This window comes from Triplophysa rosa, linkage group LG2 (genome assembly GCF_024868665.1).
Source record: "Triplophysa rosa linkage group LG2, Trosa_1v2, whole genome shotgun sequence".
NCBI classification, from domain to species: Eukaryota; Metazoa; Chordata; class Actinopteri; order Cypriniformes; family Nemacheilidae; genus Triplophysa; species Triplophysa rosa.
Genome location: NC_079891.1, coordinates 14,688,069 through 14,705,423, shown reverse-complemented (window position 1 = coordinate 14,705,423; position 17,355 = coordinate 14,688,069). Strand labels below are relative to the sequence as shown.

The 17,355-nt window shown below is 37.5% G+C and overlaps 2 protein-coding genes across 2 annotated transcripts; both read left to right on the top strand.

Moving 5' to 3' along the window:
• Nucleotides 1-6,941: 6,941 nt before the first annotated feature.
• On the top strand, nucleotides 6,942-9,867 carry dmrt3a (doublesex and mab-3 related transcription factor 3a). The gene is made up of 2 exons (XM_057327538.1): nucleotides 6,942-7,508; nucleotides 8,609-9,867. The coding sequence occupies exons 1-2, from the start codon at nucleotides 7,127-7,129 to the stop codon at nucleotides 9,571-9,573; spliced, it is 1,347 nt and encodes a 448-aa protein (XP_057183521.1). The 5' UTR covers nucleotides 6,942-7,126; the 3' UTR covers nucleotides 9,574-9,867.
• A 4,057-nt stretch (nucleotides 9,868-13,924) lies between these two features.
• dmrt2a (doublesex and mab-3 related transcription factor 2a) lies at nucleotides 13,925-16,846 on the top strand. The gene is made up of 4 exons (XM_057321133.1): nucleotides 13,925-14,184; nucleotides 14,319-14,669; nucleotides 14,865-14,967; nucleotides 15,463-16,846. Exons 2-4 carry the CDS (start codon nucleotides 14,334-14,336, stop codon nucleotides 16,587-16,589), a joined length of 1,566 nt encoding a protein of 521 aa, XP_057177116.1. The 5' UTR covers nucleotides 13,925-14,184; nucleotides 14,319-14,333; the 3' UTR covers nucleotides 16,590-16,846.
• Nucleotides 16,847-17,355: the final 509 nt, after the last annotated feature.

Here is a 17,355-nt window from a genome sequence, read left to right as displayed (position 1 = left end):
GTTTAGGTTGCTGAATGTTGTCGTGACTGTTTAACTGTTAATGATGTCACTTTCTAGATCTGATAGAAATGAGCTGTTTTTTTTTTTTAAGATTTGAATATCTAAAATTCTAAATCTGATTTTAACAGTGTTTTGGAATCTTCAAGATCCTTAAAATGTTTTTGTATTTTTCAGTTTGAAGAGGTTGAAAAGACACGTGATTAGCTTTAAATTAAAATTCATTTTTAAAATATGTTGTGTATTTAAACTACTAACAAAAAATACATTTTATGATGGCTGTTTTTGGATTAATTTAATAATTTACTAATACACACTTTAAAGGCTTCTTCTGATGCTGGTTTTGTGTTAACCTAACCATTGTGGTGTTATGGTGTGTTCACCAACACCATCATGTTACAAATATTTGTATTATTGTTATCATTATAAAACAATGCAAAAGCTAATTTGCGATTGCTGTGTGTTTATATTCTCTTATGTTCTGTGGAAATAAAACGGTTATCGATGACTGACTTTCATAGGCTCGACTGGGGGGAGCGCAATATTAAACCCAATATGAAGATTACTTGTATTTTCTTTGCTCTGCACCCTGAAAACATTCATTCGATTCTGCCCCATCTGCTGTCATCAATAACCCGACCATCTTGTTTTTTTATTAAATGCACTTACTCTTAATTTCATCCCCCAGTGGTTTTAGTGAGAAGAATGTGGAGTTACCTATATGGCTTTGGCATTATAAATCACTTCTGGAGAGCAGATTGTACAGCAGTATCGATTGATCCTGATATATCACAGAAATTTACTGTCACTTCTGTTTTCAATTAAAGATACAATCAGTCAGATAATGACTTAATTGGATTTTACAGAAGATTGAGTTTTATTGTCCCGTGCTTTACGAGTTTAGTTAAGGAAGGCCGCTTTATCATAGGCTGTCAGCGGCTGCTGGGCTCCGCTGTGATTTCGTGTCCTTCTGTTGCTGCTCCTGGTTTGTGTCCCGCCGACAGGCTGAAAAGTGTCCGTGGATTTGTTTTCCTTGAGCTGCTATTGCACCATCAATCATGAGCGTTGCATGAAAGATAACGCAGCTCCTGTCCCAAAGTCTCCACTCATACCGGGAGGGGGGAGACAGGTGCTAGAGCTGCATTTTCTTAAGTCAGGGGTTTTCGATTTAAGAGAGGAAGAGGAGGTCATCATAAAAGTGTTTGATGACAGTACTCTGTGAAACAAGGCCCGGTTTAATCTGTAATAATACGTTTATTTGAATTGAATGCATTTTATTTTGTGAGTCTCAGTAGATATTAAATAATATTGGACAGTAAGAGTTGAATAGAAATTACAAAGATTAATTAAAACATGGGACTCAGATTTGTGGGGTACATGTAAAAGGCCCTTCTGGAAAAGTATGTTTCTTTATTCGGTTTTATTGTTCACAGCGATGCCATAGAAGAACCATTTTTGGTTCCACAAAGAATCATTCAGTCAAAGGTTCTTTAAAGAACCACCTCTTTCTTACCTTTTTATAATCTGAAGAACATCGCCATAAAGAACTTTTTGTAAAACAGAAAGGTTTTTCAGAACCATTTAGACATTTTTTTTATTTTATTGCATCGTGATGCACTCTTCTTTTTAAAGAGTGTAGTTGTCAATTCTTGGTATTTGCTCATTTTATGGGGGGACAGTTCACCCAAAAACAAACATTTCTTCACTTTCTTTCTTGTGCAGAACACAGAGGAAGATATTTTGAAGAACGTTGGTAATCCAACAGCACTGGCACCCATTCACTTCTATTGTATGGACACAAAACCAATGCAAGTGAATGGGGGGTAGTTAACAACATTCTTCAAAATATTTTATTTTGTGTTCCGCACAAGAAAGAAAGTCATGCAGGTTTGAAATGACAAGAGGGTGAACTATATCAACATGTGATTAAACACAAGACCTTGAAACCAATATGAAGCCTTTTCCCTTAAGCACTAAACAAACTGAGAATTAAGACAATAAATAAATAATCTGAGATGAGTGTTGTGGTCTGTTTATAAATAACTTCATAATCCTTTTCAGTTTATCTTAAAATTGTATTCGTGAACTGAACTGAATAATTGAAGTCAATCAGAACCCATAGAGTAGTTTATAGAGTGAACAGTCTGGCTTTGTTCACATTGAGATGGAGAGGGTGTGACTGGGAGGTCCAGTCCTGTCACCGTATCCATTATTTGAGTGCCCTTGGAGGATCTGCCTATATAGAGGGAATAACCAGACATTTGACTGGACAGATGTCCCATCATTACTCACAACATTGAAACTATTGGCTGCCTGTCAGTGGGCAACAATTTAAGAGCAGACTATTGGGCTCTCGATGGACAGTTCAATTTACAGATTTAACATTGAGTCTAAACATTGTCACTGTAAATGAAGCTGAATAAAACTGATCAGTATTACAAAATATTGTTTTACTTAAATCAAAAACAGCATACGTAAAAATGGATTATTTATCTTTAATGTTACATAATTGTTAGAGGTAAACAAATAAAGTGCAAAAACATCAAAAACTTTTTGTTATTTTTAGTTCTTTTCTTTTTTGTTTTAAATTCAGAAATATTGTACAATTTGCTTCACAACTGAGAAACCCCCAAAATTAAATTCTTTGATACTGTATGTGCTATTTAGAGTATAATCAGATCTCATAGAAAACAAGCAAGTAACATTGCTTAAATCAGGGGTCTTCAACGTTTTTCGGGGCAAGGACCCCTTAAATGAGAGATGGAGCAGGGACCCCCTTATAGTAAATGTGTAAATGGAGCTATTTAAATAGAAACAATCCTGTTGTCACAGCAATATTATGTTAAGACATTACATTAGAACTATTGTGTTATTGTTGCACATAGGCTAAATACTTTTCTGTGTATTCTTTTTGTTTTTAATATAGATTGCTTGATTATTTTAAGGGATTTGCAGCATCAAACATTTTCATTTTACTGTGAGATGGACAATTAAACATTTATTTGAACCTTAGTTTTTATTAAGGCTTCAATGAGATGACTGACCCTGTTTAATGGCACAAAGACTATTCTAGTGGAGGTAAAATGTGGTAAAATTCTATAGAATTTACTCCTTGTCTTCACTTATCTTTGTTCAAATATGTTCAGATACAGTTGTTGCAGTGTAACAGCTTTGTTTAATATGTTGCACTTAAAAAACACTACATGTTTATTTTCACTTGTCAAATTGTGGTGCTATGACAATTTTTACACTAGTGGGCCAAATTTAGAGTCTTGCCTAGGGCCCCACAACCCCACGAGCCGGCCCTGGATGCAGATGTAACGTTCCTCCATTGCTTGCTTCCACTGCCTGAATGGATGTTTTTGAGAAGTGAAAGTGACCTATTAGTCAGATATGGTGACCCATACCCGAAATGTGACCTCTGCATTTAACCCATCCAGAGAGTAGTGAACACACGCACAGCAAGTGGTGAACACACGTACACCCGGAGCAGTGGGCAGCTATCACTGCAGCTCCCGGGGAGCAAGTAGGGGTAAGGTGCCTTGCTCAAGGGCACCTCAGTCGTTACCCGCCGACCTGAGAATCGAACCGGCAACCTTCTGGTCACGACTCTCTAACCATTAGGCCACGACTGCCCCCTTGTCCGCACGCTGGTTAAAATTGCATTGTGCGGGAAGGCGGGAGCTTCAATGAGTCCGCAGCTTAAAGTGAACATTGGTTTTAATATTTCTGTACCCATGCTTTACATTTTTAACAAAAAGTTGCCTGTGAGTAAACAGTAATTAGTGGACCCCTTGCAGTTCCACCGCGGACCTCCGGTTGAAGACCCCTGGCTTAAACGCATAAATCAATTGAGTAGTCCCTGGCTCAACATGCTAACAAGTACATGTAACATTTGACATGTTTGAGTGTGTAAACTGTATGAGTATGGTAGCTCTTATATTGTTTTCTTTCTAGGATAAATCACTTATAGACAGTGTTGGGTAAGTTACTCTCAAAAAGTAATTAATTACTAATTACATATTCAGTAGTGTAATTAGATTACTGTACAAATTACTCTCTCCAAAAAGTATTTAGTTACTTATTACTAATTACTTTCTATATCCTATATTAACCTTGATTAGTTAAGTGATTCAAGGATAGGCATGAAAGGGCTCTTTTAATTCATTCAAATAAATAATATTAAACTACATAAAGTACTCTTATTAACTGACCAAAGTATTACAAATGTGAGAATAATATTAAAGCACAGATTTTAAAGTTAGACTCTGAATTTTGATGTCAATTTCACTATTACACACACATATATTACACAAAGTATTTAGTTTAATTACATCAAAAGTACCTGTAATTAAATTACAGAAAAAATAAGAGTAATCCTTTACTTTACTTTTTCAAGGGGAAAGTAATTAAATTACAGTAACTAATTACTTAGTAACTAGTTACACCCAACACTGCTTATAGAATACATGTTTGATGTTAATTAGTAATTCCTTTACACTTAAACACAAAAAATATATATATCAAGCAAGGCAACATGAATCAGGTTACCTCAAACGACTAACGCAATTACTGTCACAAGTAATGTTACTTTGTAATATATTATATACTGGAACCAGGAATTTCTTAATATATAAGAACAATAACTAAACTATGAAAACTGTTGGCAGACAAATGATTAAAACAATGATAACAGTAATAAATAAGGGCTTCAAACAGCAATGTTTAACTGTATTTGCATAATTTATTGAAGTGCAACAAATTATTTCTGTGATCCGGTTTATTTTATGTAATAGCATTTTTATATAAAATAATTCACATTTCTTGCTGTCACTGAATAAGCAAAATGTAAAATGTACCTCCTTAGTGGAATTTAAGCCATATGGCATGTTGGTAAATATGAATGTATGGAATAAATTATACCCCTCTGTATGGTTGACTGTATTGGTGTAACTGTTGTCCTGGGACAGGACTTATACTGTTCATTCATAGAGTAACAGCCTTAGGGCTCAACAAACATAAACCACACTAGTGGTGCTTAAAGTGGTCTGCTGCAGGGAGAGATGTCTCATCAGAACTCATCATCATTTTCTATAGAAAAAAGTTAGGATTAAATGTAGTATTTTACTTATATTTCCTTACATACTCATCAAGAATGTTCATGCCAGTATCCAAATATATATTTTTCTATGGGTTATATTATTATGTAATATTGTATTGAAAGTCTACAAGTACATTGTACTGTTAAAACTGAATGACTGAATAATTTAATATTTTCACAAGCTTCAGTAATATATCTTAAAATTATTGTTTCAATCACAGAATTGTACTGAACAAAAACATTAAAAGAGATTTACCATGTAAGCCTATATATATATATATATATTGGGGGGACAGAATTTTTTTATTCACTCGTTTATTGGGCCTTTTAATATGGACCAACGCAAGAATAATTGCACATTGTTTAATGCAAAAACTTAATTAATTACAATGTTGGTATATTTTCCAACTTTTTATATTTACCATAGGGCGCAATCTGGAAAGATTGTCTGCTTCCTCTATTCATTTTGAGCTCTAAGTATACAACAAATTATATTCTTCTATTTCACGTGTATTATGGTACATATAAAATAGCTTATTTTTCACTTTATATTATTTGTATCAACTTTCAGGTTCAACTACTAATGAAAACTTGAGTTTACAGTCTCGCAAAACAACTCCATATTTACAGCATTTATACAGGTTCGTCCTATTTTTGCTTAGCATATTGTACCAATTATGTCACATTGGCACTGGTACATCGTTTCATTTGTGTTTGTTAAAATATGCTGTCCTTTCAAGCTGATTGTTGACCTTTTTTATTGAGGCTGTATATTAATTTGATGTATTTTGCAGTGTTGGTGAGAAGCTAATAATTTGATTAGCATTTGTGCTAACCTCCCATTCCCCTTGCTGCGAATTCCCCTCACCATGCGTTGACTGCATGCTGCATTATTGTCACCTTGAAATTTCATCTGCCATTTTCCAATTAAAAGCTTAATAGTCCTGGAAACGGAGTTCATGTGGTGAAGTTTACCGTGGCCCCCAGTTCTCAAAGTTGTGCTGCCGGGATCCCATTACGTGCTTGAATAAACCCATTTAGGAACAGAAACGGGACTCGAGGGTGCCCGGTGTTGAGTTTCACTGGACTTTAAAAGCGATGGGCAACGTTTTGAAGAAAGGTGTGCTGCAATTTACACCCCACATCGCGCGCCAAATAGATTTGAAATCCCACACATTTAAGGGTTATGTATGTTTATGTGCGCACAAAACTAAATGTTGCTTTTCAATGTCATTCCCTAAATTCGCTTAATTTGTTTTCATCGAATGCATGTTGTATCTCATTTGGTACAAGTCCGAATCATATTTGCTCAATTAACTCTTCCAGCACGTCGCTCTATTCAACATTTTTCATGGGAATAAGTTAAGAGCTTATTCAAATGCAAACCAGCATATTATTGTCGCCTGTGTTTAATTCCGATTCACAGCGTGCGGTTAAACTAAATACCAAAGTGGTTTGAGGATTTTCATGAAAAGCTCACAGCAGTTATGTGAATTATTTTTCAACATTCCCACTTAATTCTGAAAATTGCTGCACTCGTTAAATCCGTTTTACTATGTTGTAAAAAATGCTATTGGTCCGTTGTCATACAACAAGGAGGTGTGCTGTTATAATTCTCTGATAATCTTTAGTTTTTGCGCAAAGTTACAAGTAGGCCTATCTGTTATGTAAAGTACACCTTTACGTTAAAAGCGTAAGTTTAGTTATTGGATCAAATGTTTTAAACTGTAATATATTTTCTATTAAACTGCTCAATGTATAGGTGGCGATTTGCACGAAGCTCAAGTGCAGCTCGTGACAGTGATGGGAGAAATAGTTACTCGTTTGTATTGGTAGGTGTCAGATGAACTGATGCACTTCTTTATTGCTGGGGGAAAGGTGGATCCACGTCTTAAAGAGTCAACACCTCTCATCACGAGTGTAGCGAGAATCAGAGGGGCTTGATCTCTTGCCTACTTGACAGCACTCTTACTCTACGCCTTATCTGATGCACTTGTGCCTCTGCCACATCTGTAAACGACTTGAGAAATGAATGGCTACGGAGCACCCTACCTCTACATGGGGGGCCCGGTGTCCCAGCCGAGAGTGCCCCTCCAGAGAACGCCCAAGTGCGCCCGCTGCAGAAACCACGGGGTGCTCTCCTGGCTGAAAGGGCACAAGCGTTACTGCCGATTTAAGGACTGCACTTGTGAAAAATGTATTCTTATCATCGAGAGACAGCGGGTCATGGCGGCTCAGGTGGCACTGAGACGGCAGCAGGCGAACGAGAGTTTGGAGAGTCTGATCCCGGAGTCTTTGAGAGCACTGCCGGGTATCACGGTGGGAAGCGGAGAACAGAGCGCGAATCCACGACCGAGCGAGATAGACTTGCGATGGAGCGCAGATACTGTCACTCCTAAACCATCTCAAGGTAATCTCTTACATTACTTAAACAATGTCGTTACAATGCCACTTTTTAGAGGAAAGGCGTTTTCAGTGTTTTTTCTTCACATTTTTTTTTATAATTGTAATGAATCTTCTATTTTAAAAATAAATGTATCGTCATTATTACTCTGCATGCTTCAAGAAACTGAAAGGGGTAACTTCAAAGAACACAACACGTGTGGGGTTTTAAAAATAACGCATACAGTAAATACTTTGACGTAAATATTTAAATAACATTTAGTTTATGACAATAAATATAATTAGATAATAAATTAAGTCATTAATAACTAAATTACCTATTCATTATTGCATTAGTTTATAGAGACGTGAAAGTGTGCAGAAACATATTAACTCCAGTGCGTGTGCAAATACTACAGTCCGCAATTTAAATATACATTTTTCAGACTGTTTTTCGTTTTGTTGTTACAGTGTTTGTACATAAAATAAATAAACACACAAATCTGTAAAGTCATAAAACAGGGATACTGTGACAATAATCAAACGAAAACGAAATTTGCATCGATACTCACTCCCTCTATTTTCAGTCAGACCATGAATCTTTGAAGAATTATTATCATTTCAGAATTATTGTGATGGTGTTTTTTTATATAAAAATGCTCTGGCAATTACATATAGATTAATAATGCAAATATGTAATGCTGTAACCAATAATTTGGGGGAGGACAGAGGAGGAAGATGAGAGTCCTGCTGAGATGCGAAGGAGGTTAAATTGAATATGAAATGTTTCCAAACTAAGGGTAATCAGTTTGTAAAACTGTAGTAAAGGACAATCAACAAGACATTTTTCAATGCCACACAGTCAGCGTTTAAATGTTAACAGCTAATAAAGTCAACCATTATAAATCACAGCAGCGCTGACAGACCAATAGAGATGTTGCGCTTCCTATCTGCAGAATCAGCCAATGTTCGAGTATGGTGAATCTAAACTTAAAAGTGCATACCGAATCAGCAGGCATTAAGAAATACCCATGAAAATAGCACATGCATTTTAATGTACTGTAAGTTTAAAGCCTCATGGTATTTACATGGTATAACATGTTTATGACGTCCATTTATGTCTTGCAGAACTAAGCGATGACTTGTCTGGTGAGCAGTCAGGTGGAGAGAATGGAGGCAATACCAGTGACAGGGAACCAGAACCAGTCAGCTCACCTGAAGAGTCCAAACCTAACTTGTGCTGCACCCCTGACACATCAGACCCAACTACCCAGCCTGAAGAGTCTCGCTTTGGGCTGTCTAAATCCTGCACCGACCCGGAGTCTAAAGCTGACAACTCCAAATACTCCACAGAGCCCAGCCTCCTCATCGAAGGCCTCTCGGGCTCTGTATCTCTTCCTTTCAGCCTGAGGGCCAATCGACCGCCGCTAGACGTACTGAAAAAGATTTTCCCTGCCCACAAACCTGCCGTCCTGGAGCTGATCCTGAAGGGCTGTGGTGGGGACCTAGTCGGTGCCATCGAGATCCTCCTCTCCAGCCGTTCTACAATGAAACCGGAAAAGATCCTGTCTGAGAACACTGATGCTCTTGTTCTTCCCTCAAACGGCCACCTCTTTGAGCATCCTTTAAGCTCCTACCCGGTCTCCTCTAAGTGGTCTGTTGGTTCGGCCTTCCGTGTTCCAGATTCCCTGCGCTTTTCCTCAGAGTCCCCAGGTGGAGTACCGGGCCCTCTTAGCATGCCACTTCAGCATGGCTTCCCCCAGCCACCTCGGTACCCACTCATGCTGAGGAATTCGCTAAGCCGGGGCCAAGCCGGGCCCTTCGTGCACAACGACTTGACTCTGTGGAATACCATGACATTACAGCAACAGTATCAGCTGCGCTCACAGTATGTCTCCCCATTCTCTGGCCCTTCAGCCGGAGTAATACGCAGCTCGCCGCTTCTTACCAGCAGGCCCGCCGAGGAACATCGTATCAGCATCCAGGAGGAGAGCTGCCCTGTCATTACCAAACAGAGCATGTATGCTGCAGATGAGGAGTACGATGAAAGATCTGACTCCTCAGACTCCAGGATCCTGAATACCTCCTCTTAACTTCTGCCCAGTCCAGTAGTTTCATCAGGAGATCGGAAAAGAGCACTGAACTGGGTTCTCGAGATGATGCAAAAGTGACATTGTAATGCTAGGAGCCTAATGAAAAAAATGTGCAGTACATTACCTGAGGTATTTCTACCAGATTTGTGCCAGCTTATTCATGTGGGGAGTAAGAGTAACTTCGTTTTTGGAAAAAGTCATTAAGGTACTATTATTTGACCAACATGTCTGGATACATTAATATATAGTTAATGATAAAATGATATCTGTTTCCATTTTGCATGAAATGTACTGTTAATAGCAATATAATGTAGAATTAATCCATCAGTCCTGCATGTAAAAGTATGGCAAATAAACCTTCTAAAAACTGTTATTGTTAGTGTGGATAAATGATTCAAATATACGTCTTATGATAAATGACAAATTATGAATTTATAAATAATATATCAAAGAATATATTGGAAGCAACAAAAAATTGAGAAACACAAGCACACATGTCAAATAATATTCAAAGAACAATAGATTCATATTTCAGTTTACTATCACATTTCGTATTACATTGTTGTTATCTTTTGAAATTTTCAACTCCCTGCCAAGTATATCAACACAGTAAGGCCAAACCTAAGCAGTTCTTCAATGTACAACGAATAACACAGAGAAGGCGCTATTCGTCATCCTTTACTTAAAATGGTTCTAGCCTAGGTCAGTTATTAATAACAAAATACCATAGGAGTCATTTATCAGACTTCGTTAAATAATGCAGAACATTTAAAGGAATAACGAATAGTCTTTGACGATTTGTGTAAGAGGCATAAGTACACACTTGATCATTATATTGTATTACTACATATTTGATTAATTTTATATGAATAATAATATTACGAATATTACGGAATAATTTTATACTAGAAACAAAACATTTTCAAAGAGTTAAAGTATTTGTATGGCGCAAATGTAATTCTTTAGAAGGAATAGGCGAATGCTAGAGCGCCAACCAATATGACTGAGTGGGAAAAATGAGCTAACCCCGCCATCTAGTGGGACTTCTTAATAATGGAAAATCATTTTGTAGGACAATGTGATGCGCAGATTTAGTATGCCTACACGTCAGGCGACTAATATATTTGATTGTCAGTGAGATAACCTACATTCACAACCTGAATTATAGTAGGCCTGTGTTTATTTTAACATTTTACATGACAATAAAAGTACATTCATTCACAAAATCTTTTTGAATAAATCATAGGTAACTCCGTTTAAAAATAGCCTATGTGTTCTATCGCATTTCTGAATAAACAAACAAACGGACAAACAAGCATTTATAAAGGAAATATGCTGAGGCGTTAATTAAAAGCTAGCGGTATGTGCAGGAATAGGCCTATCAAAAATGACTCCATACTATCATCTTTTGATTGTACAAAAAATAATTTGAGAGTTCTGCCATACTGTAGTTTGCTATAAACTGCTATAGTCGTTGTGCCTCAGTATTTTGTACTTAATTATAACAATAATAGCAAGAAAAATCGTATTATTATTATTGGTTTATTATTATTACGGCAGGCCTATAATAACTCCGAATTTTTGATCGTATATATAAATATGCAAATGTGTAAAACAGAATGCTTCTTAGTCGGGAGATATGTGAACATTTTATTACAATAGGCCTATACAATCATAACAATAATAATTAACAACGTCTGTCAAACCCATGTGGATAATAATGCAAACGTTTTAGGAATTAATAACAACTTAATCTGCAAACACTTCTAGTTGTGTGTGGTTGCTTGGTTAGGGAACCCTATCTAGGTTTCATGTTGAAGTCTTCGATGCTAAACCAGCGGTCGCCCGAATGTGCAGGTGTTGCAGTTTAATTGAACACATGTGTTGACTTAACCGAGAGACAACTTTTAGTGCTGACATTTGAATTTGTGCCTCTAAGTCAACAAGGCCCAGCGTTCCCGTATACATCAACTGGACATACAAATGATGACTGGTTAAGCATTCAACAGGTTGCACGTGTTGTCTATCCATCAAGCGTCTTGAAATGCTAATTAACATAACAGGGATTCAGTGAAGTCACAAATCTCTTGTCTCTACACTCCGATCAGGTTACAGGGTAGTGTGTAACATACGACACACCCTGAACCAAACCAGACATTCGGGCGGGATTGGCTTGTCACTGATCATCGGGTGTAAATACCGTATATATCCCCCTGGCCTGTTTTGTCCGGTCTAGGATATACTTGGACTACACAGGAATACGACTGAAAATGTAGAGTCATAGAGTAATAGCTTTCTTTTTGATATAAGTTAACACAAACTAATTAAATAACATTAAATTACAACTAAATGTAGCCTATGTCTATATTTGCATATGTAATGTTGAGACAACAACAGGCCAAGGACTTCTTTTTGTGTAATAAATCCCACTTTTACGTTTGTGTGTTAAAGGTATCATAACACTCATCCCATCTCAAAACAATGAAGACACTCATCTTTTTCTCCATTTGGCACTGTAATGTGTTCAGAGGAAGGCAAAAGAGAAGATGAAAGCATTCCACGTGGGGAAATTGCACCCTGGGTAGCAGTTGGGTTTGCTGGCCGTAACCTTGCTAATAAATTAAGAGGGAAGAAGGGCGAGTGACAAAGCTGCACTGCACCTGCACGGCAAATATCTTCACCACATGCGAGTCCAAGAGGAAAACGGACAAAACCAGACAGACAGAGACAATTAATCGAAATCAACTTGAAAACGTGTTGCTAAACTGAATTAGGTTATTTGAGGTGAATGAGGTAGGCTACGCACTAAAAATATTCTAGTCAAATAGTAATTTTACAGACATTTCAAAAGAGTTGTGAATTATTTACTCAGACATTCTAAATCTTCTCTAATATATTAAAATATAGGCCTATTATTTTCTAAATTATTATAATAATTTCAATGCGGTTGGTTTTTATACGAAAACAATGAGGGGCGAAAAATTAGCCAACCAGTGTATTTTTGACGTCAGGTATCGATAATAATTGATTACCGATTAATAAATTTGACAAATGACGTAGCCTAAATCAATCACTTCTGCACGAATTATACATGTCGCTCTGTACAAAATATCGCTGTGGGTATAAAAATACTGTGAATTTTGCTGTTTGTTTTTCTCTTACGTCCCGCATATGTTGCTGTCTGTAGAGTTCACCCATCATGAACAGTAGACATTCTTTAGTGTCAGTTGATTTTACTTTGTTTTGAGAAACATCACACATGGTAGGTCGATCGGGACAAAGAGAATTGTGTTTTGTGTAGCCTTCCCGCATGCTTAGTCAATGTTTTAAGTATCGCTTGTTGTGTCAACTGTCATATCACGCTCAATCTAAATAGCCGAAAACAGTCTGTAAATGCATCACCTCATGGTTGTGCATTTGTCAACGCCAACGAAAAAGTAATTGTTGTAACAGTAGAACTACTGTCTTGTTAACATCTAAACTAATTTGTCAGAACACTGCGATATATTTTTGAATTAACATTTGATTTAATATAGTGGTGAACATTTATTTAATGTAGCACAGAGGTCAACGAAAAAAATACATTAACCTAAATTCATTTTAAGAAACACTTTTTAAAGAATGTATATGATTTTAATATGCCCGTTGCCATTCCAAACCATTAGCCTACCATTTACATTTTTACACATTAATTATCGTATGTCTTGAACCCAACAAACAACAACAAAAAACACCTGTAAGTCAACGCTGTTAGGCGCATTTGAATAAAAATGAAAATCCATCACCAATTTTGCATTCACCAACTGTAATTTGAATATTTTCAATTAGTGGTTACTTTAGCCACTGCAAGCACATTAACGAAAAATTACAACGTAACTTGCAAATAGGAGCCGGTCATTTAATAAAATAAACAACATTATGTTGACTAAATATGCAAGGGAGTACAATATAGAGTAGCATAGACTAAATGTGTGGGCCTGTTCATTCTTTTCTTAAACGCATGTCAACTGTTACTAGTTTTTAATAGATTTGAAAATGTACTAAAACACAATTTAAATGCAATTGCACCTATGAAAGCAAATTATCATACAATCCGATTATTACCAACGAATTTCACAGCAGCATAAGGGCTGAAGCTGGTCGTATTAAACAGCTGAACCCCCACAGTTTTCAGCGATTAATTGATAGTTTCCTAGAAATGTTTTGTTTGTAATTTAACTCCATTAGGAATTTATGAAGAGTTTAGAGAGCGATTCTCCTCCAGCCAATGGATCAGCGACGTTCACATCGAGCCTATCAGGACATGCTGTCAAAGACAGTGTGTCTTGATTGGCTCTTTGAGAATAGCGCTGTCCCATTGGCTCTGCCAGATTTGCTACGCGGATCTTACATGAGGTGTCCAGGGTTGAAAGGCAGAGAAGCGCTCATCACATCTTAGTGTGACAGATGAGACAGTCTGTATGTCTTTTACTGATGTGCATGGCGAGCTTTGATTAAAGTGACGTATTTCACCCTGGAGCAGTGCTTTCTAATCTCGTCAGAATAGTTCTCTGGAAGAGGAGAAGATTACTGTTCTAGTCCTGAAGAGGCTGGATTGGTGTGTTTTAAAGGGTAAGCATCTTTACAAAGTATGATGGCTGTAGAGTAGTTGAATAATAACAGTTTCACTTATTTTTACGTGCACGTGATTAAAGTCAATTTATAAAACTTTATTTATAAATAAGCCAATGTTTTGTTCTAAACAGCATCGAGTATTCAACATGACGGATCATTCTGGCACGGAGTTTGAAATAGACGTAGAGGGCCTGGAGACCGAGAGCGACGATCAAGCGGTGTTTACAACCACAGGAGAAGACTCGGGGAGCAAAGACGAAGACAAACCTAGCAGCCTAAACCTAACTTCTGGAGACCAGCGCAAACTGAGCCGCACACCGAAGTGCGCTCGGTGTCGGAACCACGGCGTCGTGTCTTGCCTGAAGGGACACAAGAGATTCTGCCGATGGAGAGACTGTCAGTGCGCGAACTGCTTGCTGGTGGTGGAGAGACAGCGGGTCATGGCTGCACAAGTAGCACTGCGAAGACAACAAGCCACAGAGGTGAGACAGTTACTGAAGATTAAAAAAAACATTTGGACATTGACATTACTTTTTGTTGAAAACATTTGTACAACTAAATAATGATAAAGGCAAAAGCTTCCAAATATTACGAGAACTGACTGACAAGCACATTCTTTAACAATATTGTACAAGCTCAAAACACACACAAAAAAATTGTACATTTTACAATTTTAGGACAGGAAGGGGATATCTGGAAAACACATACAAGTGGAAAGACGAACTATCTATCAAAGACACATCCGTCCATCCACTATGCTGGCTAAAAGTATTTTGGAAGGTGAGTAAAAAAACGTCTTACAACTTCTTACTAACTTCTTATTCAGAGCGTCAAGATTTCTTTAATCTGTTTGTCCATTCTCCCCCCTTTTCCTTCCTCTTTTAAAACTAATTTGACCTCTTTTTTCTCCTCTTCTCTCAGCCTTTCTTGGACTTCTGTTCTCTTTTCAAATTTATTCTTTTGGTTCTTCTCTGGATATTTTCATGGAGTAAGCCTCTCTCAATTACAGCATCTTTTACTGTTATATAATATTGTATAAAATTTTTCATGTGCACTTTATTCAGGAAAAACATTTTGTTAAATGCTGTGCATGCCATTAATGTTCAAAATAACACAGTAGAATTGACACAAACGTGGTTATAAAACCGAAAATTAAAAAGTTGTTTTGTTTTACAACATATTTAGTAATCCTTCACAGTCATTCATTATTAATAAAGTAGTGAGTGGCTGTCTCATTGTTTCTAGTATCCAACCATATACTTTCTTTCCACGCAGGATACCGTCCAGTCCAGACTGACCCGTTTCTGGGTGCCAATGCCGCTCTGCCCCCTCCTCTGAGCGACCGTATGAGAAAGAGAAGAGCCTTTGCTGACAAGGAGCTGGAGACCATCATGCTAGAGCGAGAGTATAAAGAACGGGAGCTTCTCGAGTCCAGCCAGTCGTCCTCTGCTTCTCTCTTCCTGCCAGGCAGCATGGTCCATGCTGCTGAGTATGATTCCTACAAGACAGCCTTCTCGTCTTCTTCAGCCCCTTCCACGGTTGAACCCAATCCCAAGGATCTCTGCAGCTTCCTGCCCGGCTGTCTGGACCTCTCCCTGCAGTATGCTGCCTCGGGCGGGACGACTGCAAATGTGGAGCTCATCTCCTCTAATGTGAGCGTAGCCACCACTTATCGCCAGTACCCGCTCTCACCACGCTTCGTGATGTGGCCACGGGGCAGCAGCAATATAAGCGATGCCCTGTTATACCAGCAGTGTCTCCTTAATGCCACGGCGGTCCAGAACATGAAACCTGGAGCAGTTTGGGACCCAAAGATGATGACCTCCACCGATAGTCACCTGCCAGAGCAAGAGGGTGCATCGTCCAGAGTTGAGGGATCTCGAGTGGCCCCAGAGCCATGTGCCCACCAGCCAGGGCCTGGGGAAGCACAGACAGGACTTGGCCACAATGGAAGTGCCCGCTCGGCCTTTTCGCCTCCTAAGAGGGCGTACGGACAAGCTTTTTCAAATGTACCTTCACATGCAGGGAACCAGCATGTGTACAACAACATGAGCAAAGACAATGCCAAGCACATTCTGTCCAACAACATGAGCAAAGACAATGCCAAGCACACTCTGTCCATGAAGCTCAACTCATTTCATTCCCTCATACAGCAGAAATTAAATGAAAAAAATCCAGAAGTGAATGGGCCGTACTGTAAGGAACTGCTGGTGGAAGCAGCCAAAAAGTTCAAAGAGGGAACAGGCAAAGACACAGTCGGAATCAAAAACTCTGAAAAAGCAGTAAAGGACTTTGTAGCAAAGCCACGGAGCGCCAAAGTTTCCACAGGAGAGTCTCTGTCATTCTCAGTGGAGGCCATATTAAAAAGACCTTCACTTTCTTTAAATCGGACATCCCAGTAAGCCTTGTTGAATAATAATAATCTCAAATGTACATGCTAACTTTGGTACTAATTGTATATTTATTTACATACGTATATGGAAATTTATAAAAGAGAGCTATCAAGAATTTGGAAGCAAGCAAATGAAATCTAAAACAAAACGTGCTGTTTTTTCTGTATATTTAAAAATGTACATATTTTAGACATGCATGTTGTGCATTATCATACATCATAATGTGTAGAGTATTTAAATGTAAATGTTAATTTTGCAACTTTAAAGGTGACAATAAAATTGTTTTAAACAAAAAAAAAACATTTGTAAATGTGATATTTTGATAGAGATCTTTAAAAATATAGAATTTTAATCAAAGCTTAAGATAATAATCAATACTTTATTATCATTGTTTTGGTAGAAGGCCTTTGAATTTAACAATGTTATTAGAAAACTACATCTCTTTTTTGTTCTTAAACTGAAGAATCGATTCTAACATTTGTACAGTAACTAAACTGAAACTAGATTAATGTAATTCCAATTCAAATTGTAATTTTAGCAACATATGGAAAGAAGCCTTTGTGTACAAGAGCGTTAAGAGAGTTTACACTGAGCATTATGTTTACAGGGTAACTGTACATTGATCTAAAGGAACAAAGTATGAAACACCTGCACAAGAGATTAGCTGTGACTATATGTTTTACAGATTATTTTAATGGAAACATGAGAACTCCATAAAGTGTGTATACATTTTACAAATGAAAATTTATTTTACATTTAGCTTTAGCAGATATTG

What these genes read in the sequence shown, in the direction of transcription:
- dmrt3a (XM_057327538.1), top strand. Translation starts at nt 7,127, where the DNA reads ATGAATGGCTACGGAGCACCCTACCTCTACATGGGGGGCCCGGTGTCC. An exon ending in CACTCCTAAACCATCTCAAG is followed by an intron (nt 7,509 to 8,608) that starts GTAATCTCTTAC and finishes TATGTCTTGCAG; the next exon opens with AACTAAGCGATGACTTGTCT.
- dmrt2a (XM_057321133.1), top strand. Translation starts at nt 14,334, where the DNA reads ATGACGGATCATTCTGGCACGGAGTTTGAAATAGACGTAGAGGGCCTG. An exon ending in GAAGACAACAAGCCACAGAG is followed by an intron (nt 14,670 to 14,864) that starts GTGAGACAGTTA and finishes TTACAATTTTAG; the next exon opens with GACAGGAAGGGGATATCTGG. An exon ending in GGCTAAAAGTATTTTGGAAG is followed by an intron (nt 14,968 to 15,462) that starts GTGAGTAAAAAA and finishes CTTTCCACGCAG; the next exon opens with GATACCGTCCAGTCCAGACT.